General features: G+C 44.5%; 1 protein-coding gene across 6 annotated transcripts in view; it reads left to right on the top strand.

The window, feature by feature from the left end:
- The first annotated feature begins 932 nt into the window (after positions 1 to 932).
- TMCC1 (transmembrane and coiled-coil domain family 1) overlaps positions 933 to 27,431 on the top strand; it is a 110,580-nt gene continuing 84,081 nt past the window's right edge. For 2 of the 6 annotated variants that reach the window (XM_086756005.1, XM_086756003.1), the window contains exons 1-4: positions 933 to 1,033; positions 4,796 to 5,042; positions 22,035 to 22,091; positions 24,816 to 25,527. In XM_086756005.1, coding sequence (XP_086612131.1) covers positions 24,982 to 25,527 — 546 coding nt within the window. In that variant the 5' untranslated portion in view covers positions 933 to 1,033; positions 4,796 to 5,042; positions 22,035 to 22,091; positions 24,816 to 24,981. The remainder of the gene's footprint in view (positions 1,034 to 4,795; positions 5,043 to 22,034; positions 22,092 to 24,815; positions 25,528 to 27,431) is intronic. The other 4 variants (XM_086756006.1, XM_086756007.1, XM_086756004.1 and 1 more) reach the window with 4 other exon arrangements.

The following is a 27,431-nucleotide window of genomic DNA, read 5'->3' as shown; positions in this document are numbered from 1 at the left end:
CACTGTTAGGCGAAAGTGATGGTGGAAAACCAGAAGCAGCTGATGAAGGAGCCCTTCTGAAATACGTACAATGCAGTTTGACTGTTCTAGAAGCTTCTGTATGGTCACCACAACCCTAAGCACTATTCCATATGGCAAACTAGAGGTCACAAACCAGTTTGCAACCTGATACCATCTACGAATCTTTCCCAGAGCCTTTTGTCACACAGAGAACCTCAGCGGCTGCCACGCACCACGGACTTCAGGTGGGAGCCCTAACGCTGGTCAGGACGGAAGGAGCAACTGAACCCCGGTGCCGAGGGACCTGGGGCGCAGAACTTGCTGCTCGAGGCAAACCGCCTCTCCGGCCACGGCTCCCAGAGCAGGGCGCGCAGGGCTCGGTGCTCCCCGGCGAACATGGCAGAAGGAACAACAGCAGAGGAAAAAGCCTTTCACAAGGGTGCCGGGAGAGGCGGGGCCGCGAGCCGCTGCCTGCCGTTCTGGATGCAGGAAAGACGCTTCGGGACGGCCAGCAACGCAACGGCTTGTTTGCACCGCGGTGGTCGCCCCTGCGGGCCCGGGCGGAGGCCGTGCCGGGTGGCGGGGACTCCCGGCTGCTGCTAAGGGGCACGACAGCAACCTCGGCGTTTCCCCGGCCGCGGCCTCATCGCTACCGGGCGCCTCCCTGCAGCCGCAGGCGGGCGGCGCCGCGAGCGGCCCGGGCTGGGCAGCGGCCGCGGAGCCGGGCCCCGCGCGAGGAGCGGGCCCGGACGGCGGCAGCTCCGCCCGTGACGGCCGCAGCTCCGCCCGTGACGGCCGCACCCACGGCGTGGGGGCGCGGCGCCGCTGGGGGCGTGACCGCGGGGCGCGGGGAGGTGTCGGGAGTGGGCGTCGTTTCTCGCTCGCCCCGCCCCGGCCGGCTGACGTTGCCGTGCGCGCCCCGCCGCCGGACGCTGCGCTGTGACGTCGCGCGCGGCCGAGGCTCGCGGTGTGGCGGCGCGCGCGGGGATGGAGGAGCCGCAGGGGTCGCGCGCTGGGCGCCTGCGCTCGGCCGGTGAGGGACCCCGCGGGGCGGGCGGGGCCGAGGGGCCGGAGCTGAGGGGCCCCCGCGGGCCGGGGCCGGGGCTGGAGCGGGAGCTGAGGGGCCCCCGCGGGCCGGGGCCGGGGCTGGAGCGGGAGCTGAGGGGTCCCTGCGGGCCGGGGCCGAGGCTGAGGCTGAGGCTGAGGCTGAGGGAAGGCCGCGGGCCGGGGCCGGGGCAGAGGGGAGCCCGCGGGCTGGGCCGGGCCGGGCGCGGCGGCCGCAGCTGCGCCCATCGCAGACGGCCTCAGCCGCTTCCAGACCCGTTGCTCGGCCGCGCTTTCCCGGCCCGCCGCCCGGTTTTTCTGTGGCCGGTTCGCAGCCCTCTGGGAGGGGGCCGCGGCCCAGCGGCCTCGGGGCCGCCCGCCCCGCTCACCCCGTTCCGGCCATCGGGGCTGGCGGGCCTGGCCGGCGGGGCCGGGGGCACGGGTGCGCGGGGGCCGGCGGCGGCGCTGGCCGAGCCGGTGCGAGGCGGGGCGCCCTGGCGGGGCCCGCTACGCGCGTGCAGAGCGGTCTGCGAAGGCGCTGCCGGTGCCCGGGTTCTTTGTTGTGGGGGAGTCGGCTGCGTCTGGCCTTGCTGGTTTCTAAGACAGCTACAGTTTGGGTGCGTGCTTCACCTGTTCCTCCCCGCTATAGCTCCCTCTTACGAGGGAATTAAGATACTAATTATTTTGTTGTGCTGACATGTAAGGGAGCTCAAACTTTGCTGTTCTAAAACCGAGTTTTCCGAAACAGGCCTTTAAAGTAGAGAGCTTCAGGTATAAAGCAGAGGCTTCTGAGCTTTGCGAGTACCAAAAGTCCTGAGGCCTAGAACTGAAACTGTCAACTTAACCTGTGTGAACAGCTCCTGTCATCAGTGATACCAGAAATACCTGCTGTGCGTTAGTAACAAATCCTGTGGCCAACAAAGCACGTGTAGTGGGTTGAGGCATCGCTTTCTCTGCAAGATTTGATCAGTGAGGAAACTTGAGGAGGCTTCTTGGTGAGCAGAAGTTGTAAAGGTAGGAGCTGAAGGTTTAAAGATCTGAACGGAAGTGCTGAGGAGGGGAGTAACGTAACTACCACTACGTCAGAAACGGCGTCCATCAGCCACAGACCTTAAAATCAGATATTTCTGCAAGCTGGAAGCCGTTAGTAACACATTTGGGCTACAAGTGTGGCCACTGAAGTAGTAATGCCCTGAGCCAGTGCAGGAGGGTCCTCCTGAGTTCTGGGAGCAAGTGGCGCTGTCCTTGCCCACTGCTGGTCCTGTCTGAAGCAAGATTAACATGTTGCGGGATAGCTTCGTGCTTAGCCAGCAAGATGATGCTTCTCTCAGGGTAGATCCTTTTTCGATCTGAAAATGTCTAGAGGTGAGGAAAGCCAGGTTACTAACTGGGAGGATTGTTCCTCTCTTGGTGCTGGGGGATTCTCTTCCCTCTCGTCTGGGGACAGTGGGCCCCGCCCAGCTGGCAGGGTTTGCACTGGTCAGTGACCTCCTCAGCCTCACAGGGTTCCTGTGCCAAATGAACAAGTTTATTGGAGCTTTGTATCCACTGTGTCCAGTTCAGCTGCCTAATAAACCCACTCAGCCCATCTGGAAGCCATTCAAAATATGGAAACTGAAGATGGAGAAAGATGTACTTTGTGTAGATTTTGCATTAGAAGTAAATTAGGACTTCAAGCTTTCATGCCATTAAAAAAAAAAAAAGAGAAGGTTTTGCCATGAACAAGTTTAGGGTGCACCCCATGTACCACCTAAAAGCTGCTGGGTTTTGTTTTTTAAGCAGGGCTCTTGTTTGGTTTGGGCTCTATCACATCTTGTTTAATCATAGCTAAAAATCCAATAATTAAAAGCTACATCTAATTCAGATGTGGAATAGAAATCATTGAAAGACTGTAGGGTTTTTTCTGTGTGCTTAGAGGTGCTTTCTTTAGGAAATGGGTTGTATCTAGCAGGTCAGTCCCTGCTCTGGTCTGCTGAATGGTTTGGTGCCTGTCTGTAAGCTGGTGGTGTTTGTATTGAGTGGGCTGCTGTGGCGTGCACTGGAGTTATGCAAACCTTGTATTGCTACCTCGTATGGCCTTTAGAGAATTGTTTTTGAACCACTCAAAAATAATTGGCGTGATAATATCTTGGGCTGGGTTTCTAAGAATTTTTGCTTAGAGGTCTAGGGGAGGAGTCTTCTCTCTCCACTTGCTTATCAAGTGTGTTTTCCCGATGTGGTGTGTTCTCCTCAGCTGGTTTCGTAGCTGTCGTTTTCTGATGAAAAGCTGGGCTTTGGGAACCGGAATTACTGAGCCTAAGCTATTGCTCAGGCTAGCTGGCTGAGCAGCTTTGCTTTGATGGACCTAAAGTCTCCTCACCCCTAAAATACAGTTAGTGGGTCTCTTATGTCTGTCCTCTAAGGCGTTGTGAAAGCTGATTACTGCAGTGTGCTTGGATACTGTGTGGTGAAATGGTACTTGCAGAGAAGATCTACCCTCTTGATGGGACTGTGAGTTTCTTTAGAAGTAAGAGGGGACTCGTGTTAACTCTCTGGGGTGGGAGGTGGGTGGTATTTCAGTATTAACAGTGAGACTCGTTAAAGTGGTTTGTGGGCAGCCAGCTCTAGGTGGCCATGCCTGAGCAGCAGCTTGGACCAGCTGATCTCCAGAGGCCCCTTCCAACCTCAACCAGTCTGTGGTTCTGTGAACTTGGCACGGTGTTCAATAGTGGGTAAACCAGCTTCTTTGGAAAAAGTGAAGGTACGCGAATGAAATGCAGTGTGGAGGTGGCAGGCTAGATGTGACTTGTCAGCACTGCTAGAAAGTCAGTAGTCTGCTGTGATTTAAATACTTACAATTCTTAAAACCCCTAAGCTGTTGAGATGCTGGATATTGTCACAGCACAGTGAGCTGATTCTTTGAGCTTGAATATATGCTCCAAATTCTTAAAATTGTTCCTCCGACCAAGCATGTTAAAATGGTCACAGAAGGAAAAGGAAAGAAGAAGGAAACAAGTGATTATATGGAGTTAAATGTCTTTTTTACAGAATGAAATCTCTTCATACTTTCAGAAGCATTTTATGATAACGCAGAACTATCTGACCTTTTTTATTTGTAAAGAAGAATTCTTCTGTTGTACCAAAAGTACAAAAACTTGCATCACAATAACACTGAACAGCTTTGATCTGGAATCTAGATTTGCCACACTATCTGAAATGCAAACACAGAATAGGTCTCTGCCCCAAAGACTTTACATTTTATTAACTTAAATCCAAGTTAGATACGTTCAGAAATATGCCAGCACTCCTAAATGTTTGTGCTGTGCGGGGACTCCCCTAGTATGTGCCTTATATCCATGCTGTGTTGGACTTCCATCACTCTCTGTGTTGGTCCTTGTTTTGGACAGCAGCTTAATTCTTTAGTTTGACGCTGGTCACACAAGTATTCCTGGGTGAAAGTATGCAGTGAACATCAGCCTTGTCTGAAGCAAGGCATTGTGCAGTATGGCATGGTAACATGCTCCGTTATGATCAAACATCTGAATGCTTAGAGAATTTTCCTCCTTGATATAATTTCTTAGGTTAAAGTACTCGGAACGTGAGGTAGCTTCGGAGGCTACTTCTGATTTTAAATATGTCAAAGCTGGCAGAAATCTAATATTTAAAAAAAAACTTAATTCTTTTCTCTGAAGAAGACTCTGAATCTGTGGTGCTGTTTTGCTGCTTATCAGATGTTCGTAGTGTTTCTTACTATGCTTGTTAATTTTGACAGGTCTTTCTCCTCTACAAAGAAGCTTTGTTGCCAAGATTTACTCTGAAAATGACCTACGCTACTGACTGCAGTTGTCTGCAAATGTAGAAGCTGATAAATTGTATCTGCATCCCTACCCTGACTTTCCTGTTTCCTGTGGAATTTATACTCCTAAGTATTTTTAAAATCAGACCTCTATTGAAGACATTTGGATTACAACTGTGAGCAGATCTATGCAAAGAGACGAGCTAGCCTCAGCAGTTTTGAGGTATGTACGCCTACTATGACTTAGAACAAATGGGAAGAAAAGGCCATCTGATTGTAGGGCAAAGAGAACTTCAGGCATGCATTTTGTAGATTCAGGTTGATCCGTGCCATTGTTCATGGCTTTAGCGATGGAATATGCATGTGCACAGTGAGACTGTACGAGCACCAGAACATCCAACTGACACTGTATGGAGATTGACCTTGTTTGAACCTGCTGCAGGAATATTCAGAAGATTCCTTTCAGAAGAGCTTGTGTTGTATGACCTGAGCCTTCACTGGTCACCCGTTCAGTTCTTAAATGCCACCAAGGCCCCTAGAGATTTTCCTCTTCCAGGCATTTGACAGACATTAAGTAGTCGTTGAAATGCACTTGGGAGGCAGTGGTGGTTTCTCTGTTTGGTTAGACGAAGTGTTCAGGTGAAGTTAGAACATACCTGTCTTGGACTGGGAAGCATCTTCAATGAAAGCTAGAAAAGAAGCAGGTCTTGCTTGCCTTCCTGTGCGCAGGAGATAGCGCGGTGTTCTTTTTGCTCACAGAAAACAGCAGTCTGGTAGGGCAATCAGCCTGTGATATACAAGACTAGCAGAGCTGGGTGGGCTTTGCTTTGTGACCGTGTAGCTTTGTCCCCCTGGGCAACAGAAGATGGAGAAACTTATCTGTTTAAGAAGCGCAGAAATTCACCAGCTTGCACAACTGTATTTCACCTTGAGGCTTTTAGCTGTACTTTCATGCTGAATTCTAAACCTGGAATGAGGAAATCGGCTGACTTCCTCTGTACGGGCTTAGAAGAGGCCAGTGTGCACTGATAACGTCTGTTGACTCTCCTTTCGTGAGCTGCTTGCTTGGACATGGTTATGTTTTCTGTCATGTAGGTCTTCATGCTAACACTCCAGGGCAGTGGCAGACTAATCAGTTAATTGTGGGTTACAGCCAAAGGTAGCCAAACACATCTGTCTTCCAGAAAAGACTGATTACTCATTAGTCTTTTTTTTTTTTTTTTAAAAAAAAAAAAAGGGAAACTAGTGTGCTGAAAGTAGATACGCGACTGAATCATTCAGCATGCTACGCTGCTGTACAGTATGTTTTTAGCAGACACCCTTTTCTTAAGAGCTTTTATTCATGAGCTCCAGTGATTCAAGCTGAGATTGATACTGGAGGGGCACAGATCTGACCTGCCTACCTGCCTGGCTTAACAGCCTGAATGTGTTGTTGCTATAACAGCAAGGCAAAATGGGCTGTGTCTGCAGTGCTGGCGTTGGCTGAATTGGCAGGGCAGTGGTGTGGCAGAGAAGGGAAGGGGGTCTTTGTCTGTGGTGCAGTTATTCCTCCCATCATTCCCCTACGAGCAGATCTAGGATCAAGGGCTGAGCCCGGTGGGTTTCTCTGTTGTGGCTGGGCAGAACTTAGTGTAACAGACTTTAAATGTGTTTCTGGGTCTAACCTGGGCATTGTTAGTTGGCTGTGGTAGGATACTAAAATAGCATCGGGCAGAAAAGCGTCTGTTTCCTGTGGGCTGCTTTCATGAAAACTGGAGAGACACGCCAGAGCTTCCGGAGTGAAATGGTTTGAGCTGCCCGTGCGTGTTTTAGGTAGTGTATCAGGAACTTCGATTCTGTAACCCAGCCAGGTGCCTTTTTTAGTTGTATGTAAATAAATTAGTCTCTCTAATTCCATCAATTAAAGTTGGGGCGCATTTCCCAAAAAAACCTCCTATTCTGTGAAAATTTAACGATTCCTACAGTAGCTCTGAAAACCACTAATAATACATAGATTCCACCTGTCCCTGTGTATCCCTAAGGAAGGTATTATCTGTAAGGCAAGGTTGATTTACCTTTGTAAAACATTTGGTTTCATGACCAGGATTGTTTTGTGGAAGCAGAGTGTTATTTGCAGTAACTGTGGTTTTGTCGTTCAAATTAATGTGACTAAAAGTGAATACTAATGTATGGAGTGGCAAAGAATTTGAATATAAGGAAGTTTTCTTTTGATATAAAGAAGTGGTCTGAAAGGTGAAATTGTGCACGTTGGAAAATGTTGCCCTAAAACTGCCCTACAAGGTGTCTGAAAAGTTTAAAAGAACATTAAAGGATGCTGAAATGTTGAGATGGATCGTAGTGCCATTGATTCAACTTGTGTGGTGGGTTATGATAAGAAATTTGCAGCTGCCTACTTACAGTCCCTTCAGAGTTAAATTTGGCAAATTTCAGTAGCACATTCGTTGGTGGCCTCTCTTTGTCCTGGAGTTGTTGACCGTTATTTTCCTGGAAGCTAGTTGCCATGGTGATTATCCTGTTAACAAATAAATGTGTTTTTCGTGGTCTCCAGGTAGACTAGTTTGGAGCAAAAAGGCTGTAGCCTTTTCTGGGATCAATAGAGGTGCCGCACCCATAGCGGCACGGTGTTTGTAAATCACTGCCGGTAGGAGAGCGCTGCAAGCACTGGTGTTTTAGTGGGTCATGGCAGTAAGGTGTAATACCGCTTGTCTGTAAGGAGCAGCGAGTGTTTGTTACAGTGAGTCTGAAGCTGAAAAATGGTTGCAGTTGGAGACCTGAAGAAAGCGTGGCTTTTGGTCAGGATCTGTTCAGGTTGAACTTACCTGATTCAGACCGGTAATGGCTGGCTGACTAGTAAGACGAAGGCATTGTTGGTGGAAACCATTCCCTCCAAGGTGCATGGCGCTGTGATCCTTCGCTGTGTCGGCTTTCGGTTGGGATAACCTCTAGCTCTGGCCTTCAGCGTTCCTGTTGGAGCTGGGGTGCTGTGCATGTTGCTCTGCTGTTTGTTTTCAGCTCCTTAAAGTCGGGGCGGTGAGACGTGATCCCAGCTGAACTTGCCTGTGCCAGTGCTGTGTCGTGGGAGCTGCAGCTTGCTGTGAAACCCCTGCACATCTGTCTCCTCCTACTCCTCCAGAAGTAGGTCTCAAAAGCAGAGTTTGCCTATGTCCGTTGCTAAGAGAAAGCGCAGGCTGACGTGGCTTGGTGTCTGTGGATTAGCATTAAACTCTTCGCTGGGGTAGAGCATGAACTGGGTATGTGAGCCTTTTCTTAACGGGAAGACCCTGGTTAGTTTGCGTTGAATACTTGTGACAAGTTTGAGTGCTTGGTCTGCCAGAGGATGGAGAAGTGAGGGCTTGTTGTGTGTGGTGGGGATGGGGAGGCTGTAACAGCTCCTGCTTGCCGATCTGCAAGAGCAGTTTCCATGGAGGTCACGTTTTTGCTGCTGATATTGGTTTTCAGATGGTTGTACTGAAAGAGCAAGTTTTGGTTCTGGTTTACCAAAGTCCTTTAAATTCCTCAGGTGCAATTCCAGTTTGTGGGAGAAGAAAAAAAATCCAGAGTAGTTTTTGGTTTAGTGTTGGTTTAACTCCTTGATGGAGTGTCTCAAGTTTTCATCTCTAAAAAGATTCTACTTTAGTTGAGTCAGTCTAAGAAAACAGCATTTTTTTAAAAGCATAATTTATGTGTATGTCACAGATAACACTCCCAGAGTAACTTGAAGACATCCAGTAGTTTTTAGGATCAGCTTGGATTTAACCCTGGTGCCCAAAAGATGACAGTTCTAACTGCTAAACTCTACTAGCTTTGTGAACTCCTCTGGCTTCCTAAAGAAACATGCTCATTGAGGATTCTTTTGTTTTGGCATCTGCCACTTGCTGGGAATACATTTGTTTTCATGCTGCATTCCCGTAACTACTGACTTCAGTCCTTCTCTGCTGAAAACAGGCTCCCTCTGCTCTTCTCTGAGTGTGCTGTGTGTATTCTCTAGGAAGCTTGCCCAAGGAAGCCTTCAAATACTAATGCAAACAGCAAATCCAACAATTTATTGTTTAGAGAACAGGCAGGTGTGGTTTTTGGTTGCTGCTAAAATGAGTTAAGAAGTAGTTCTGACTTTTTTTCCTGGCTTCCCCTGCTCTGGTTCCTAAGCTAGTTTTTATTTTTAAAATTTAGATCCCTTTAAAGAGTAGAGTTAGGGAACTGAGCAGACAACTAGCAGAACAGAGAGGATGGCAGCCTTCAGTGGAGGACAACAAGGGGAGCAACAACCTTTTTGCTTGTTGACTACTGCCAGTTTGGGCTTATCTGGCTGTGCCCTAAGTTACCTGCCATCTGTAAATAGTTTAAAGAGACGTTCTGGGTAATAAGGTACTTCCAGGTCGTTAATGGACAAGCAACTTTAATTGTGATGACACAGTTAATACTTGTCCTTAGGGGTTAGTGATAAAACTTTGCAACTGTGGATATTCAGGTATAGAAGGAACTTTTTTCATTCATTTTGTGGAATGTAAGCTTTTAATGAAGTATGCTTTTTATCCAGGAAGTAAAGTATTTCTTCAGCTTTTTTTAGATGGTTTTGCTGAAGTAAAAGGTCAGACTGCAAGCTTCCACCCAAAGGGAGACAAATAACTTATAATCCAATGATTTCAACTATTTCTCATTATTTTGGTGTGTGTGTTTGTGGAGATAACTGTAAATCAGCTGAAGGCTGGCTGGAGTCGAGTATGAAGCTGTACCAACAGTGAATTTTGGCCTGGTCTCCTCAGGCAGTCTCTGCTGATGGCAAAACAAAACAGTCCACTTGAACAGAGAATCGCAAAAGGCACTGACAGTTATGAAACTTAAAGGACGATCTTTACCCCTTTAAATTGGCACTTAAACGTTTGTGGTTTTTTGGTTTTTGGTTTTCTGGGTTTTATTTTAAACCGCTTGTGTGTTGGCAAACTCCAGGCACTGGCAGTGACCCACTGTTCCTGACCCACCTTTTTTGTGCAAGGTTATGAAGGAAATGCTGGAATACTGTGAGTTTTCTGGACTGTGGTTGTGTTATTCGAGACTTCAAAAAGATAAGCATGTGTTTCAAAAAGAACTGTCACTATCTCTAACCTTGTTCAGTTGCTTTGAGTATGGCAGCTTTTAGACTGAGAACCACTGTGCTCTGCTGACATCTGAGCCTCCACTCCTGCTCCGAGAGAAAGTCCAGCGGGTGCATGAGATCAGTGTGGGAGCTGCAGCCTCACTTACCCCCTCATCAGAAGACAGCCAGCAATCATTTGTTGAACACTCCTAGTTCAGTGTTTGCTTCTTACTAGTTCTTGCAGGTAATGGTAAAAGAGAGGTTTGTTTTTGGATGGCACCGTTCTTGGGCTGGCAGAGTAATTTCATCTGCTCATTGGTGAGTGCCGTAATTGGACTGTTCAATGCCTAAGCCAGTCAATACAGTTCTTTGTAACCCTGCAGTTCGTTGTGTGATTATAACATGTCTGTGTGTTAAGCAGTACTAAAAAAAGCTGCTTGATTTCAAAGACCACTGTAGAAACTCGGTACAGTTGTACATCTTAGGAAGTGTATTTTTGGGCTGTTAGAAGGGGTAAAAGGGAATAGCTGGTTGAAGTGATGTTTCTCCCTTTGGAGTGGTTTCCCAGATAGGGATCTGAGTTACTGATGAGATTCATAAGAAAGCTCATGATTTGGAGGCACCCTTATATTCCAGGTTTTGTTCCCCCCCGCCCCATGTATTCATGCTGATTCACTGCCTGAGATGTTTTGTCTCCATACTTTGCATCAGGAGTGTGATGGAGCGTAGCTGTTGGTCCTGTTGTTCCTGATGGGATGATCTCAAGAGTGGGTGCCTGCAGAGGTCAGTGAGGCTGTGCTTTAAAATAGCAGTTGGTGTGGCTGTCTTGTGGAACTAGGTTCTCTGCTCCGTGCCTTTGGCACTTAACGTCATGATGCGCCAGCAGATTCCGCTGATTTTTTAATGGCTGAGGTAGTGCTCTAAAACAAATCTGTAAAACCTTCTGTAGCGAGGATCATAGGAGATTGCAGCTGAACTTATGCATGTCCACGTTGAGCAGCGGTTCTGTAAGAACCCGTTAACATGGGCCTTGGTTTGGGCTCTCATTATAAGCCTACATCTCCTCAGTGGTAGGTAGGCTTCAGCCCTATTTCAAACCAATCTGTTCCCTTTTTGCACTGCTTTGAATAAAGATTTTGTGGATTTATTTTCACGTGCACTTTACCACGAATGTAGGAGGAAACATTCTGATTTTGGCTGAGGCTTTAAATGTATGACTGCTTGATTCCCATTGGCAAGCAAGTCATCGGGCCCAATTTCTTTATACTGAAATCGCCAAGTTAACTACTGTCGTCGTGCAGTTGGATGTGGAGGTGGATGTTGAAGAACTAGCATGTCTGAGTGTGTGGCTGCTTAGCTCTGCAGTGTTTCTGCAATTTGTGTGTGTTCTCTCTGAGAAGGCATAATCAGATCTATTAGAAGAAAAGGACCAGAGATGGACATCAGTATTATTTTTTTGCTTAAGTCCAAAAAGTATAGGCCTTTACTCCATTTAAAAGCCTTCTCAAGATTAGTCCACTGAAGTTGAGTGTCTCTCGCCTTGCAGTGAAACAGTCATTATGTCTGTGCCAAGGAGGGTGGTTAAAAGTAAGCGTGGAACGGTGATCATGCTTCTGGCATTTCAAAGCTGGCACTGAAAAGATCTCATATTAGTGCACCAGCAATAAGCACATCTCAGCGTGCATGGGATGCACGTGTTCATGTTCAGAGAACAAAATGGGAAAGTCGCAGCTCCTGTGTGATAGCAGGCACGTCTACACCTACCACAGGCTCTGTTTCCAAGGCCTGCGGTGGTGCTGCCATGAGGGGTTGTGGCTACGGGGGGTTCTTCCCTTGGTGCCGGAGAGGAAGCCCGGCAGCGTGCCTGGGTACTGCAGGACAGGTGCCTGTGACTGCCGGGGTGTTCCCGAGGCACGAGGGCTGCTTGGCCACTCTTTCTACCTGGCAGGGTACACGCATACTTGGTTGTATTGTTGTCTCAAGCTGCGCTGGAGCTACCCCAGACTTGGAGATGGCCGTAACGAGTTGCATGAAAAACACATTGTGCCTGTGTTGTATTTCTGTTGGCAGCTGGTGGCAGGTTCTTGGGAATGGGGGGGGGTGAGGAGGTGTGGAGAGGGCAGTCTTTTCCTGGTGGGTCCTCCCAGCCTCTGCCAAGCGTTGGCTGAAGGACTCCGAGCAGTGTTTAATGGGCAGACTGAAGGTCCTGTTTGTAGCACTGCAGGGAGGGACTTGCTACTGCTTAATTAGGAAAAAGGAGCCCTTTAAACAAACCAGCCCCAGATTAAAGCCATTGCTGTTACATAACTTTTAAAAAGTTGCACTTAATTAACAGCTCCCTGAACCAGCTCGCTTGAAGAAAGATCGGGAAGGACAATTTTCTGAAAGCGGGGATGAAACTGTTGTATCGTGAATATGAAAGACAGTTTGGAAGTGGCAGAGCCATGTAAGCCATCAGTTTGTTAGTGAGTCCCGTTAACTTCTGGTAGGAATTTGTCTATCTATCTTGCCTGTTTTGTGTCACGTTTTAAGCAATTCTAGCGTGATGAGCTGTCAGGTTTTGCAGCCTGAAAGCAGATTTTCCCAAAGACAATGGTCTTCAGACAGCAGAGCTTTTCAGGTACCTGTCTCAACAGCATAGAGGGAACTATCACAAGATGCATTTTGCTTCTTTTGAGTCCAAGTTTTATGTCTGTAGGGAGTAGTTAAGGTACATTATTTAGAGCAGACATGTTCAAGATGGCAGTGTGGAGATGGTTAATGGTATTTTCCATTAGTAGACTTTCCCCCATTTTGGGACTGAACGTGGTTTAAGTTAGTCTTTGTGAACTGCTTTTTAAGTCGAACTTCTACTTTGTAACTCATTTGATGCTAATATCAGTGGAAGGCTTTCATATACCTAATACCAAGAGCGCCTGAATCAGTGGGAAAAGCATTGTGATTTTGCTGAGGCAAAAGATCTGGTTTTAGTCTCAGTAAATTGAGTCAACGCTTCTGAAAGATCAGAAAATTAATACTGGTTTTGAGTCATCAGGGGGAGTGTTTTACTACTCTGTGCCAAGTTAGTTCTACTTTCTTCTTTCACAAGTCATTGTAAATATGATGCTTTCCAAAATTCAGGGCTAAAAGCGCATGTTAAAATTGCACGTAGTGTGGGTTGGTGGTAGATGAGATCTTTCTTTACAAGCCTGCTAATTTAACTTGCTTTAACCCCCTTACAATTGCAAGCCTGGAATAAACCACCTTTCTTTTAGACCTAGAAGTGCTAAATCTTACCGGCTTCTGTGCTGGCGTCACAGGTGAAGCTGCCAGGAGTTAAAATGAGAGGCCATCTCTTCCTTTTTCTTTTTTTTTTTTTTTTTTCTTTTTTACGACTAGCATACTTGAAAGTCTCTCTAATGCCTGCAATAGCTGTAGTGTAACCTTTTGTCTTCCCTTGGAAGTGGAATGAAAATACCTGTATTTCCACTTCTTCCTGACGTTTGAGTCAGCTTTGACACATTGAAAGTGGCAGCATCTCCTGGCCGAGAGGCAATGAGCATAAAAGCCACTTTGATCTCTTCCCCCGTGCCCCTTCCTCTCCTCAAAAGGTCCTGCCAAAATGTTTGGCATGGCGTGGTAATGTTGCTTTTTTCCAGAAGCTGGAGAATCTGATCCAGATAACGCAGATGTTAATAGCAAAAGTGTATAGCAGGAGTGCAGCTGACCACAGAGACACTTGAGATGCTTCAGGGAATTAAATGTGTTCTAGTGAAAGATTCCTTTAAAGAAAGAGAAGCTAAAAGAAACCGAATTACTCCTTTTCACTCTTGTATGTATAGAATTTGTTTGGTATTTGAAGGTAGGCTTTTATTGTTGCTGTATTTGAAGGTAGGCTTTTATTGTTGCTGTATTTCTCTGAGCAGGCTCAGTATAGGCTCCTGCCTGCGAGGGAAATCCCTCCATAGCTGGTCTTGACCACGTTAGCGAAACAGTTCCATCTGCTGCAGTTAGGCTGGAACACACTTCGGCGGCTGTGTATCCCTGCAAGAGGGAAAATGGAGAAAGCACCTTAAAACATTTTCTTCAAACAGTGAGCTATGGTTTGTTTTGACAAACAGGACTTGGCACTTAAAGCTGCGGTTTAAATCAGACAGACACTTAAGAGTGTATATTGCTGTAGCAGTTTTTCCTTGTCATGGTCCACATGAGCTTCCCCATCTCTGAGTTAAGAGGGGAGCAACTGATTGTACCAATGACCATGGTTTTTTTCTGTTTCTTTTACATTTTCCCAAAACATCGCATACCTTAGCTCATCTTCAAGCTCTGCCATCTTCTGGGCTGTGGGGCTTTTAGCTTCCCTTTGATTTCGCTCTTGGCCTCAGTGAGTGTGCCTCCAGGCAGCTGGGATGAACCCAGCCGTTGCTGCCTGTTTTGTGTCTGTGTCATCGTTTTCCCTGCTCGAGTCCTTGATAATCGCACTGCAATTGCTTGTGACTTTACTGCATGCTGGAATGTAGAGAGTTATTAAATAACCCACAACTAATATGCAGATCCTAATTGTTTGTCTACTCCGTTGTGAACTCTGGCTTCAAATTGGGAGTATATGTAGGCATCTAGTGAAAAATGACTTGTTGCTACTGTTAATGTTAGTCAGCACCCCTCTCATAATCCTGGTCTGTTTGTTCCTTGTTTACATACATACAGAGCTCTTTTCTTTGTGGAAGACCCAATATTTTGAGTATTTGCTTAATAATCGATATTTGAACTGTAAAAATTAAATTCTTCTTGTTTTGTTGTGTCCTTGCTGAAGCTCATGCAAGTTCCTGTTTCTCCAGCTGTTGTGGCCACAGCTTCAGATACAAGGTTTTTGCGAACAGCATTTTGGAGTAATTGTGCCCTGTCTCTGTACTGCTTCCCTTCTTTAACCTTATCCCAAAGTTGTTATCACCAGCTCTGTGATCAGATTCTTCTCCCAGTCCTGTTTTCCTTCAAAGCTGAGATAATTTTTTTTTGGTCTGGTTCACATCACACCCCTGGAAACAGTTGTGCCTGCAACAACTGAAATAGTGGTATGTCATGCTGTGGGACTGAAAATGAGCCACAGAGGGCAAAAGAGGTTGGGAATTCTTTGAATTGCTATTTCTGTCCTACTTCTTGTATTGCAAAAGCCAGCCTTAGCTCCCTGTGAACTGTGGCTGGACGTGGTTCCTTCAGATGCCCTCTAGTGAAGCACTGAATTCAGAATATGCAGCTGACTGGTTTGTAACAGCTATAAACGTGGTTACAACTTTTTTTCTTTTGGCAAAAAGCAGAGATGTTCTTGAGGAAATGCTGCAGTTTGGCTTTCCTTTCACTTGGGTTTTGAAGAAGGGTAGGTGAGGATGTGGCTTTTCTGAACAGATCACTGAATCAAGTGAGAGTGTCAGCAGTCCGACATCTGTTGGCAAACTGCGCAGTTGTAGGTTGCAGCCTTGTGTAACTTTTTCCACAGTATGCATACTTGTGGTGGACACAATGCGAAACTACTGATTTTCAATCCATCGTATTAACAAGAAAACCTTGGTAATAGGCAGGTTTTTTATGTCTAGTACAACAGATGGTCTTTAAAAGAATTCTTTGTATATACCCAGATCCATCAAATTTGTTCTTCTAAAATACATGCAGGCTGCAGTTTTACTGTTGTCGCTGAACTTTTAAGTACATTCACAGAAAAATTTCTGGAAAATGTGTATGATGTATGTAACTGTGGATGTTAGCTAATCAGAAGGCTCTTTCGTTAAATCTTTCTTTAACCCTGGCTGAGCTTTCTTGAAGCACTGGCTTTATTAATCTGATGGAAAATAGCCTGTGTGTAGCCTTTTCCAGGAAAGGATATTTTTAAAGTGGTTTTGGTAGGTTCCAGATGCTCTTCATAAGCAAATCAGAAGGTGGTGGAGGGAGGGATCGTGTGTGTGTGTGTGACATTAACCTTACAAGGGTAAGTGTTAAGTTTGGTTCTCTGTTGCAAAAGTCTTACGTAACCTTAAGGCAGCTTCTTGACCTTTCTGCGTGTGTTTTTTCATCTGAAAACGAGGGAAGTAACAGTAATTCAACATAACATAGGGGCATTCCAGGGGTAAATTCATAGACTACTCACTTGTTATGGTAATGTGACCCTATCAATACTTTATGTAGCTGAGAAGCCTATCGGGGTGAAGGAAGTGCTTTCCAGAAGGAAGAACAAGAAGCTCTGTGGAACAGTAACGTTGCCCTGCAGTCAAACTGTTACGGAATACCAGCTCTAGGCACAGCAGCAAAGTCTTGAAAGTCTCCTAATAGATTTACAGGTCACAAGTTGTAGGAATATAGCTGAATTATTTTGCTTTTACTTTCCTGTGGTGTTTATAGCATATACCAAAACCTGAATTATTATGTATTGGTACCTCTGCATGGTTCTTAATTTCAGAGAAGTCTTGACCTCTACTCTGTAGCTTTGATTCAGACAACAGCGTAAACACTGAGTTACTGGAATGTTCCAAGGGGCTTGGAAAATACTGCAGTGGCAATTGGTTGTACTGCAAAGCAGTAGAAACATTTCTGAAAACCAGTCACTCAACTTTAAGCCCCTGCGGTTTCCTAATAAACAAGGGAAATTACCTGATCTGCAGTATTTGTGTCTGTGGTCCTTACACTGTGAACTTCTAACAGAAGAATCATTGGTCTTTATACGCACAGCGTCAGTGAGCAGTACTTCTTATAGGACAGCAAGAATTTAGAAGTTGCCCATGGGTGGTAGTGAAGATGCTTGATTCTGATGTAGTCTGTTCAGGAAGATGTTTCTGAGTAACTGGAAGGAGAAAGGGATCCGCTTGTTAAGGGAGCGTTTGGTATCTGCTCCTCTGTAACTTGAGTACAGTTTTATCTTATCTACAGGATTAATATTTGAACTTTCAGGAATAAAAACCTATCATCAGTTAGGCATCATCAATCTGCATCAGTTTCGTTGGTCAGCAGTATTAAATATAAAGTTATAGGAAGGAACTGTTTCAACAGGATGTGGATCTGAGAAAAGCCTGATGTTGAAAAATCGCATTCTGGAGCGTCTGTGAACACGCTACCCTTGTGCAATACAAGCACATGAGCCGTTAACGGATGCAGCAGTAGAAACGGTAAATGCATTTCGGTGTGCCAAAGCATAAAATCTGCTGCTGATGAACCCTTTGAAATGACCATTTGTTAATGTGCATGGCAAAGGTGTGGGAAAAGGTGATTCTCCCTCCCTCCCCACTTCTGCTCCAGAGAAGAGGAGGACAGTTCTTAATGCTGCTTGAGTGAGTTCAAGGATCTGCTCCTACCCGCTTTTCGTCGCAGCGTACTCACCCCTAACAAACGAGTGGATGTTTTGTGTGGGCTCAGACATAGTGCCATTTTTGTCCCTGAATATCTTAAAAATCTGAAGTAGCTCCTTGGTGATGATTGTGTAATTCGTACATAAACACTGCCAGCCTCTTGCTATTAAGTGTGCTGGAGTGAGGTTTTGTGTGCTTTGCTATTCATACAAGTGACCTGTGTTTATTGTGTAAGTTGGGGGACTACTAAATGAAGAATTGATTTACAGTGCATGTGTCAGTTGACTTAAATAATCCTTTACCAAATAATACACTTGTCTACCTTTATCAAATTCGGCAGCTGACGTTCTTTGAGTTATTCTTGACTGATATCTGTACACAGTCCCTTCAAAGGAATCAAAGTGTTTGGCTCCATTATAAAAGGTTTTATTAAAGTACCTTCACTGGCGTTGCCCTCCGTGTTTCTCCCCTTCTTCAGCTAGCTGGGTTGTTCGTATTTTGCACGTAGGAAAACATGAGGCACAGAGGCCGACTTGCCCAAGACCTTTTAAGATGACTACCCAAGCCAGTTTAGCCCAGTGCCTGGTGTGCCGGCCTGTGCTTTGGCCGCCCAACGGCGTTCCCGCTGAACCTGTGGTACCGGGAGCAAGGGCAAGGGTAGCCGCGGAGGCATCATTCAGCCGACTTTCTTCTTGGCTTCTGAATCATGCTGGGAAGGGATTGGGGGTTTACGGAAATAATTAGGCAGAAATCAGTGAAACTTCTTGTTATCCTTCTGTATTCTTTTGACCCTGTAATGCTGTACAGTTGGCTTAAAAAGCATGCTGTAGGTCTCTTGCTCTGCCCTGTGCCCCTTGTTCCTGTTAAAACGCGTTTCTCTCCGTCCGGTGCAGCCTTTCTTGCTGTATTAAGTGACGTGGACTCCGTATCTGGAGCACTGTGGATTAATTCAGTGAATTCTTGGGGCGTGCCGCCTGCTGCTCCTTACCATTTCGTCAGAAGTAGCTGGCTTTGGGCTATTCCCCTTTGATGTTAGATGCAGAACCTGAACAGAATTTTGGCTTGCTTTAAACCCCCTTTCGTCTCCCTGCTGCACTATTTAATATGCCGAATCTTTCTGGTTTTGTCTTTGTTTGCTCTGTCAGGCACGCTCCGTTTCTGTTCTTGCATAGAGTGCTCTCAGCATCGGGGTTGTGGCCGGCTTGGAGGCTTTGCATATCTCTGTATATGTTTTTGCCCCGGTTTTTCCTTTGGGCTTTACTAGAATTCCAGGAAATAATTTCTTGGGTGAATTTTGAAGGAGGAAGAAGAGTTGTTATGTCCTGAAAACCACAAGTATCCTTTCCATTAAAAATAGTATTACTTCCTGATCTTTTTTCCTTGTATTCTGCCATCTATCTCTGTTCTTTGGATTTAATTGTTTCTTGTACATCTTTCTTCTGCTCTTGCACCGATTCTCCACTCTGGCTGTTAAGAACATTGTTATGTTATGGTATAATAGCTAACTATACCTGTTTCTACAGGTCCTGGATAGTCATGCCACTACCCAATTGGGTTTTTTTGGGTCAAATTATTTACTTTATTACTGTTGTCTTTCTCTTTGAATGTTTTCCAAACCGCAGCCCCCTCGAGTTTTACACCCGTTCCGTTTTCTCATGAGTTCCTCTTTCTGACAGGATTAGCTGTGAACACCCGGAGCTTTCTCTCCTTATTTGCTGTGCTGCTATTTGCAGCTGTTGCTGCTGAACAGTGACGCTTTTAAAATACCTTAATCCTCCTGTTGGGTATAAATCACCTGCTAGGGTTCCCAGTTCCCGTAGTACGTAGTTTTCCAGTGTATGACTATTGCCCCTCTAGTCTTTCTTGCTAAACTGTTTGCCTTGATAAAAAATCAATTTTGGGATGAGGTTCTGAAATAATCTGGGATTTCTGTTTCTTTGTAAAAATCACTCTTAATAAAAATCAGAAGCAACTGAGAAATGTTTTTCTTTGCCAAACAGGAGGAATGGGAAGCATCTCCTACCTAAGATCCCTGCTAACTGTGGACTGCAACTCTATGATGAACTATTAAACTGACTTATTTATGGAATAAAACATATGTTAAGAGTTTGAGATATTCAAATACAGCATAAATTATACGTATTTGAAATATTCTTCAAAAAGGCAGAATCTTTTGTTTTCCTTGTTGAAAATATTTTTCTTCCCTATTTCTACAGTTCTGTACTGTTTCTGTCTGAATGAGTACTCCAGTTGCAGATAAGTCAGCTCTGAGCTAGGTTTCAAGGGTGACTTCAGAGTTAATTTTATTGACAAATAACTGTGGTTTTGAGGGGAATTCATTAAACTGATGCATTTAGAGTAAACTCTTAATAGAAAGTTTAAAATCTAATGAGCCAAAGTCTTTTCAGACTTCTGATCTTGATCTTAGGTACTTAACAAATGTTTGAAATTTTCATTTCACGAAGTATTTGATGAAGAAAAGTGAAAGAGTGGGAAGAAACTTTTTCTCCCTGGAGGCAATCTAACTATGTGGAGCAAAACATCATCAGCAATGCTTGATTTATTTCTGTCCCTCCAAGTTCTCTCTAATGTGTATGTGTAGTGTTCCTGTTAAATAAATGGCTCTGCAATAGAACCATTATAGGGGGGTGGGGGGGTGGAGGGGGAAGGTAAGATCATGTCTGCTCTTCATAAGTACGGGAAAGTGAAGAAATTTTGATTAGCCCAGTGCGTAGCTTTTCAAAGTACAGAAGAGGAATTCAGCTTTTGACAGAAAGCGGGAGATTTGGTTTTGTATGTGCCTGAAGGCTGTGATTCACAAGGGAGAAAATACAAGTAGTTCTCAAGACCTTACATCTCAGAGCACATCTGTGGGCGCTCTGGAAAGCAGACTCTGCAGTATAAAGGCTGGGAAATAATTTGAGTTGAAAGCATCTGTTGACCTACTGAATTCTGTATGCTATAGGCTTATCTATGAATACGTCACTGGCAGAAGCTCTTAAAATTCTTATAAATAAAAAACCATTAAAACTAAGAAAAGAAAAAAGATCAGTAGAATGGCTATGAAGTTGTGTTAGCAGCACTTCGTATGTTAACAATACTTCAGACATCGTGCCTAGGTCTCCACTCATACTGTTGCAGAAATGTAAGTTCTCTGTAAAGATCTTTTTAAAAAATGCATTTGTTCATTTTTTCTAAGTTCTTCATACTTGCTGTCATCGCTTTCTTCATATTCTAGCATCCCACTTCACTAGTTCTGATTAACATTTTCTTTATCTCTACTGTCTTCTTGGAGGTGGGAATCCAGTGTGTAATACAATAGTCAGAATGCCCCAGTTGTGCGGACTCTTGTTGTGTTCTTCTGAGTGCTAATGTATTCTGAAGCTTGTGTCCCTGTTTCCGAGAACTAAATCTGAGTGATTTACCTGTGTTTCACAATAGTATGTGAGTCTGGCTAGAGAAATGCGGTCATTGTGTCTGCTCTCAGCTGTCCTCTTGTCATCCTCTGTTGTGTTCTTCAGCAAGCATCTGGCCTGGTTGGACTCAGACCTTTGAACCCTTCATGCTCGTTCTGTGTGAAGGCTGTGACTGGATCCATTACCATGTTGTCCTGATTTTGGCTGGGATGAAGCTACTTTCTTTCCAGTAGTTGCTGCATTTTGGATTTAGTAAGGGATTTGGTATGTGAAGACTGTTGATAATACACTGATATGTTATTAGTTGTTGCTAAAGAGACCAGTGACTTTTTCCAGCTTCCCAGGTTTCACTAATGTGCAGGTGCAGGAAGCTGGGAGGGGTACAGCCAGTACAGTTGACCCAGACTGGCCAAAGAGAGTATTCCATACCACAGACGTCCTGCTCCGTACAGAAGTGGGGGTTGGCCGGTGGGCATAGCTCTCACTCTTTCTCTTACTGCTCAGGATCATTCTGGGATTGCTTTTTGGTTTCGTTTCCATGATCGCTGCTCAGGACAGGCTGTATTGGTCATCTCAGGTGCTGAGAAATTGTGCATTGTTTGTTTTGTATGTCTTATTGTCCCTATGTTTTGTTATTTTTATCATCTTGCTTTGCTATCCTAGTAAACTGTCTTCATCTCAACCTGTGAGTTTTCCTGTCTTCCTGATTCTCTCCCCCATCCCGCTGGGAGGTGGAGGGTGAGCGAGCGGCTGTATGGTACTTGAATGCCAACAGAGGTTCAACCACGACACACATCTCCGCACGGGCGGGTTCAGCCTGTAGGTGGTCTGCCATTACGGAAGGGTGTTTTGCAGGGATTATTGCTGCAGTGGAGAGGGGTTGTCTGGTTGGCCTCCCGGCAGAGGTTGCTGGTACGCACAGGAGCAGTTCAGCCAAGGTGACAGAGGCCTCCCAGTGAAATGACTTGAAAGGTGCTCATGTTTCCGAGTGCTCACAATTCTCATGTCCTGTTATGTGAACTCCAGATAAATAAGAGCGAACTGTTTGACCTGTGCCCAGAACATTTGAATGACTAAATAGGAGGAGAAAATAAAATTTGTGTGGACCAGTCTGAACTTACAGGCTAGAGCCCTGAAATCTACCAGTGCTTTCAGCGTGTACTGGTGGCCGTAAATCCCAAGAGAAAACATTCCTTCAGAAGAACGTCTTGATTAACTCTGTAATTGGTTTTAGCTTGAATTATATTTGTATCCCTTTGGTTATGTGACGTAGCTCAGCTTCCAGAGGCACTGGCATTTAAATGAGGGGAAAAAAAAAAAAAAAAAAAAAGTTGGAGCTATGCTGACTTTGTTGTTTGTGTACATCTTTCCTTCTGTTTCCAAGAATTGCATCTCATACCCAATTTCTTTTGCAGTTTTGTTCAGTGGAGGGACTGCTGTATGTCAGCCATGCTAAAGGGCAAGTGATGGAGGCAAGTACTGGTTTACATATTCATGGTTTTCTAATATTGGTTTTGCCAGTTTCTCCTTGTGAATTGTTTTGCTTCCCAGTGCTGCTGTGAAATAATTGCACAAATGAAGGGCTATATTAGCATGTTCTGGGATGTAATAACGCTACGTGATCTGCTCAGTGTGACTGTATGTGGAATTGTGAATTTTATCCCTGATGTATTGTAACCTCGTACAAATAAGGAAAGTACGTTTTTGAACTTCCTGCTATAAAGTACTCAATTTCCTCTCTCAAACAGAATATAAGTGTTGTTATAAGTGGGGAAAAAAACAGCACAAAACTTGACTCCTAATGCAAATAAATGTGCTGATCAATTCTGCTGATCCACAATTCTTCACATTTATGAGAAGTTTTTTCCCCACAAGTAGATAGTAGGACAAATAAGTAGTTTTAAAGATCTTTGTACCAGATATGTGATTTGAAAAGCTCTTTTCAGGCTCACAACAGGTTCATCATACAGAAATATGAATAGGCAGATGACCGTAAAGCTTCCTAGAGGAGCCTCTTCAAGATAGAGTGAGTGTAACTTCAGAACGCGGTCACAGAATGCACGGGGGCGGTGGTGACTCGTTTGTGAGCTCGCTGTAGGCTGACTTGTAAATTGATGTGGGGCTAATTCAGGCGGGTGAATGGCTTCCAGTAGATGATGCTGGGGACTCCAGTGAGACAAAAGTGGTGTCCTTTAAGATCAGCAATATTACCAGTAGTGATCCGCACAGAAAGCGTGCAGGAGATAAAAAGAAACTGGTTAGAGAGTATATTGGGCATCTTTGATATGAACTACAGTTCTTCAGTGAGTCCTGACTGGAAAATGAATACGCAGGGAATTAGCTAAAATGAAAAAGGCAGTTATGAGTCAACTGTCAGGTTTGTATTTTATACACAAATAGTTTTGGAACTCTTGCTTTTTAGCCAGTGAGGTTTGTTCACTGAACTATTTGGTTTGTTGGATGGAAAGGAAAATCTAGTTTTGCATTTTTTTTTTCCCCAAAACCTAAATTGAGTGGAGACCTGCAATTCAACTTCCTAGAAAACCTGTTAGATGGGAAAAAAGAAATATTAAAAAAGAGCGAGCTCAAAAGTCAAAGTGTAATATTAGTCATAAAGGCACGTGGACTCATTTAAGAAAGTGTTCAGTATGTAAAACTAAAAGGTTGGTTGCACATTTTTTTTTATTTATTCTGCTACACAATTTCTGCATGAAATATATATTTTTCTGGGATGTAGTTTATTACTTTGCTTTTAATGTGTTACTGATTAAACTGGCCAGTATATTTAGACTCGATGATTGTAACATGTTCAAAGTACTGAGATAAAATCCTGTATGTGTCCAGTGTTTTGCTTTCTGTAAGTACTGAATTTCATGTTGCCTCCAGCTGATAGCAATGACATTTGAAAAAAAAAAAGAGTGTGAGGCAGCTCTCCTGATATTTTTGGATACCAATTTGGAAAGTGTTGTGGAATATCTGTTTAACCCATTGTGTGAGGTTTCAGATGCACAAAATTGAGAGCGCTGCAATTGTAACCTCAATGCATTATGTTTCTCAGCTGTTTTAAGATAAAAATGAATGCTTTCAAATCCCAAACATATGTTGCAGTTCAAATAAAATGTGTTAGGTTTTTTTTTAAAGCACGGGCCACTTTCTGCCAAGATTGAGGTAGACCTCTGTGATCTGGTTTCTGTATTTATAGGAGCCTAATCAAAGCTTTGTCCTGCAAGAAAGCAATGATCAGATTCTGAGCATGTGATCTCATGGTGCTGATGTGAAACTCGTCCAAATACTGTGTCCTTCCTTCCTTCCTCATTCCTTTGCTGTACTTCTCCAGTAGCTATGTAAGTGCTGCTATATAAGTGCTCAGCTGCAATGTCGTATAACCAACTCGTGCCTGAGCCCGACTGGTAGGTAAGGTGGAGCTCTCTTGGAGAAAAGCTGCGTGTTTCCTCTCTGCTTGAGACGGAGCTACACATCCATGGTGCTGCTCCCTTTCGTATTGGTTGCTTAATCTGCTTTTAAAAAGGCATTTATGTTTTCTCTGAGAACTATGGACAAGACTCTGCCAATTGAAACCGTTTCACTTGCCTGTTCTTACTTGAAGACAGATTTTTCACATCTAGTTTCTAGAGCCGTCAGCAGATGTTAGCAGTAATAAGCCATTTCTTACAATTTGGAAATGCATAACTGTTTTGGAAATGTTCTGTGTTCTTGCATATGTTAAATACTGTGAAGTTAGGCATTCTGCAGGAAAATCAGGTAGGCAGAGCAGACATTACATTTGAAGCACAAATTATCAGATCTTTGTCGAGGAACAAAATTAATTCTGCCAAAGAGACTAACATGCTCTTCAGAAGTTTAACCTCATGTTCTGTTAGACATTGTTATGGGCTTGTTCTTAATAAATGAAAACCCACTGGTTTCTCCTTACTTCTCCCTCTTTTGAACAGCTTTTTTACCTTTCTTGCTTTCCTGTACCCTTTGTGCTGGGCTTCTTCCCGTAGGCGAGGAATGACTTCTCTCATACGAGCGCTGGCTTCTGCATACAGCCTGGGTGCAGCTAATACCAGGTGGAGGGATGCTCGGAAAACTGATGCATTTTGTTTTGTTAATGGCATGTTTTGCGCATTGGATTTTTTAACCCACTACTTTCTGCATGGATGTGTAATAATGACTCTTTTGTTTAACATTAGATAAGCATGAGATCACCGTGGCACAGCTGCATGTGTAGTCACTCTTGAAGCAATTGCACACCTAATTGGCTGACAATCTTGGCATTTTTAAACCAAACACAAGCGTTTTAAAGACAGGGGACGTATTTATGTATGAATAGTCAAATAAACCTGTTGAGTGTCATCAATGGAGCCCTCGGGCACTGAACAGTTGTGTGATGACCCTGATCCTGGAGGCAAATCCCAAGATCAAGAGACCAAAAAACAACATGAATCAGAGCAAAAATTATCCAAAATAACCCATAATGCTTTGGAGAACATTAATGTGATTGGTCAAGGCCTGAAGCACCTTTTCCAGCATCAGCGCAGGAGGTCGTCCGTTTCTCCGCATGATGTTCAGCAAGCTCAGGCTGATCTGGAGCCTGAAACAGATCTGGAAAGCCAAAGCGTCTGTGCTGAAATTGATGGTGTCTCCACCCACCCCACAGCTCTGAACCGGGTGCTTCAGCAGATCAGAGTGCCACCTAAAATGAAGAGAGGGACGAGCCTGCACAGCAGGCGGGGCAAGGCAGACGCCCCGAAAGGAAGCCCGCAGATCAACAGGAGGCCTGCCCAAGATATTCAGTCGGGTCGGCCCAGATCGTCATCTACTACAGATGCTCCCACAAACTTGTCCGTGATGGAGATGGCTTCTTCTGTCTATGTAGGTGGAGAGGAGGCCACAGCAGCAGCAGTAAGTTACTGAGATTTACCTTTTGGTCTTTGTCATCTCCTTGTATGTTTTCTTGAGCCTTTTGAATCTTGTTTATAAAAGCAAATTTGTTTCAGCAAACACTAATGCTACTGTGTTCAAAAGTTTCTTCAGTGGTGAAGGAAAGAGCTTAGAAGAAGCAAGCTCTAGGCATTTTCTCACATGGCGGGTGGCTTATTTGATCAGGGAAATGAGAGCTACTTTTGAAACAGGTTAGATTGGTTGGATGGCACACCGCAAGTAAACAAGGAGCGATGGGGAGAGCCGTAGCCAGGCTAGTCCTCCTTAGCAGCTGTTATCTAGTTCCCGCAACAAACCCTTGCATTTACGTAGATGGCTTTTTTTTTCTTCCCCTCTTGTTTTATTGGGTATTTCATAAAAGTGAGGAATTCCACTTTGAGTGAATGGTGCTATTGATCTCTTAGGTTGTTGAGAGGCTCTGGGAACACTGGCTGCAGCCTGCGACTGAACTGCAGTGCCAGGTTGACTGAATCTGTTTGAGATCAGCCTGGCTACTGTGCTGATATGGGATCAGTGCCACCTCTTTTAGTTTGTCTGGCCTGTGTGGAAAAAGTGTTCACCAAAGTGACAGTCCCTGTTCTGTGACATGCTCTTGCAAAACTGTGTGTATTGGCTTATTGATGATATCAAGACATAGCGTTTGTCTTACCATCTCTCTTCTTTCCCAGATCAATTTGGTTGAAGCACTCCTTCTTTTGAAAAAACTAGGTTTCTCATTTAACTTTAGATGTAACCTGTGTTTTCCTAAAATTCTTTGCAGACTTGTTCATTGGAGGACAAACCCTTTGATAAAGATAAGAAACACTGTGAAACTGATTTCTAGTTTGTATGCTCTGAATTAAAGAAGGTCTGACCATGACTCTTGGACCAAGAAAAGACTCCTGCTAGTGTTTGATGCTGTTGAGATAGCATGGTCCTGAAGCTTACGTAGATTTTATTGTTGTTAAGAAAATTTACTGGTGTACTGCTGTTTCTTTGATGTTGGCTGGGTGATGATGGATTGGGGCCGAATAAGATCTCCTTGGTCTTCTGGAGGCTGCTTCACCTTGCCACTGTAGCAAGATTGTTCCCTTGTTGTACATTATTTCCCTCCCTTTGAAGCCTACTTTGAAATGCTCCAACTGAAAACCTTTTCAGAGTATTTGGCAGTGTAACATGGTTCCAGTGTATTTCCCTGATAGTCGTCTGCAAAGTAGCATATCTTGCATTTATAGGTGGTAGTTACAAAGCATTAACAGAAATTACACTCATTCTAAGGGAGTGAGTAAAGTTTCCTTTTGGGACATGCATTGAAGGATTCTGCCTGGAGCTGTATCTGAGGGTTTTGTTTCTTGCCAACAGTTAAAAGAACAGAAATAGTAATAAAGTGGTTGGGAAAAGTGTATGCTCCCCTGGGATGGGTTAACTTTGCAGTTGAGTCATATCGATGGAGCTATTAAGAGGCCTCAAGAAGAGGTTTAAAACTGTAGTTCCTTTATTTCATGTCTGAGCAGGGAGGTTGAACAGGCCTAAGAATATGAGGTCAGTAGTATGGGAATGTGGGAGAAGACCTGGAGTGAGGTGTCCTTTCTGCAGCTGTGTCAGCCGGTCTGGTGAAATGTTACCACCTTCACCTGGATCAGTGGCCTCCAAAGTGAGGTGTGCGCAAGACAATCCGTTGAGCTGCAGTAAGGAAATGAGTAAGTCATGAATAAGTAAAATAATTTTTAAAAATTATTTTCTCTTTCTTTTCCTTTTTAATTTCTATTTTTGTGTATGCTTTATCATGAACATAATGTATTCGTTCAAGAGTACATGTATACAGTTAATAAATAAATATACACATATCGGCAGTCCATGCTCAAAAATTTTTTACTGATAGAGGT

The sequence above is a fragment of the Chlamydotis macqueenii genome, chromosome 10 (genome assembly GCF_036417535.1).
Source record: "Chlamydotis macqueenii isolate bChlMac1 chromosome 10, bChlMac1.mat, whole genome shotgun sequence".
Lineage (NCBI taxonomy): Eukaryota > Metazoa > Chordata > Aves > Otidiformes > Otididae > Chlamydotis > Chlamydotis macqueenii.
This window is presented reverse-complemented; position numbering and strand designations above follow the sequence as displayed.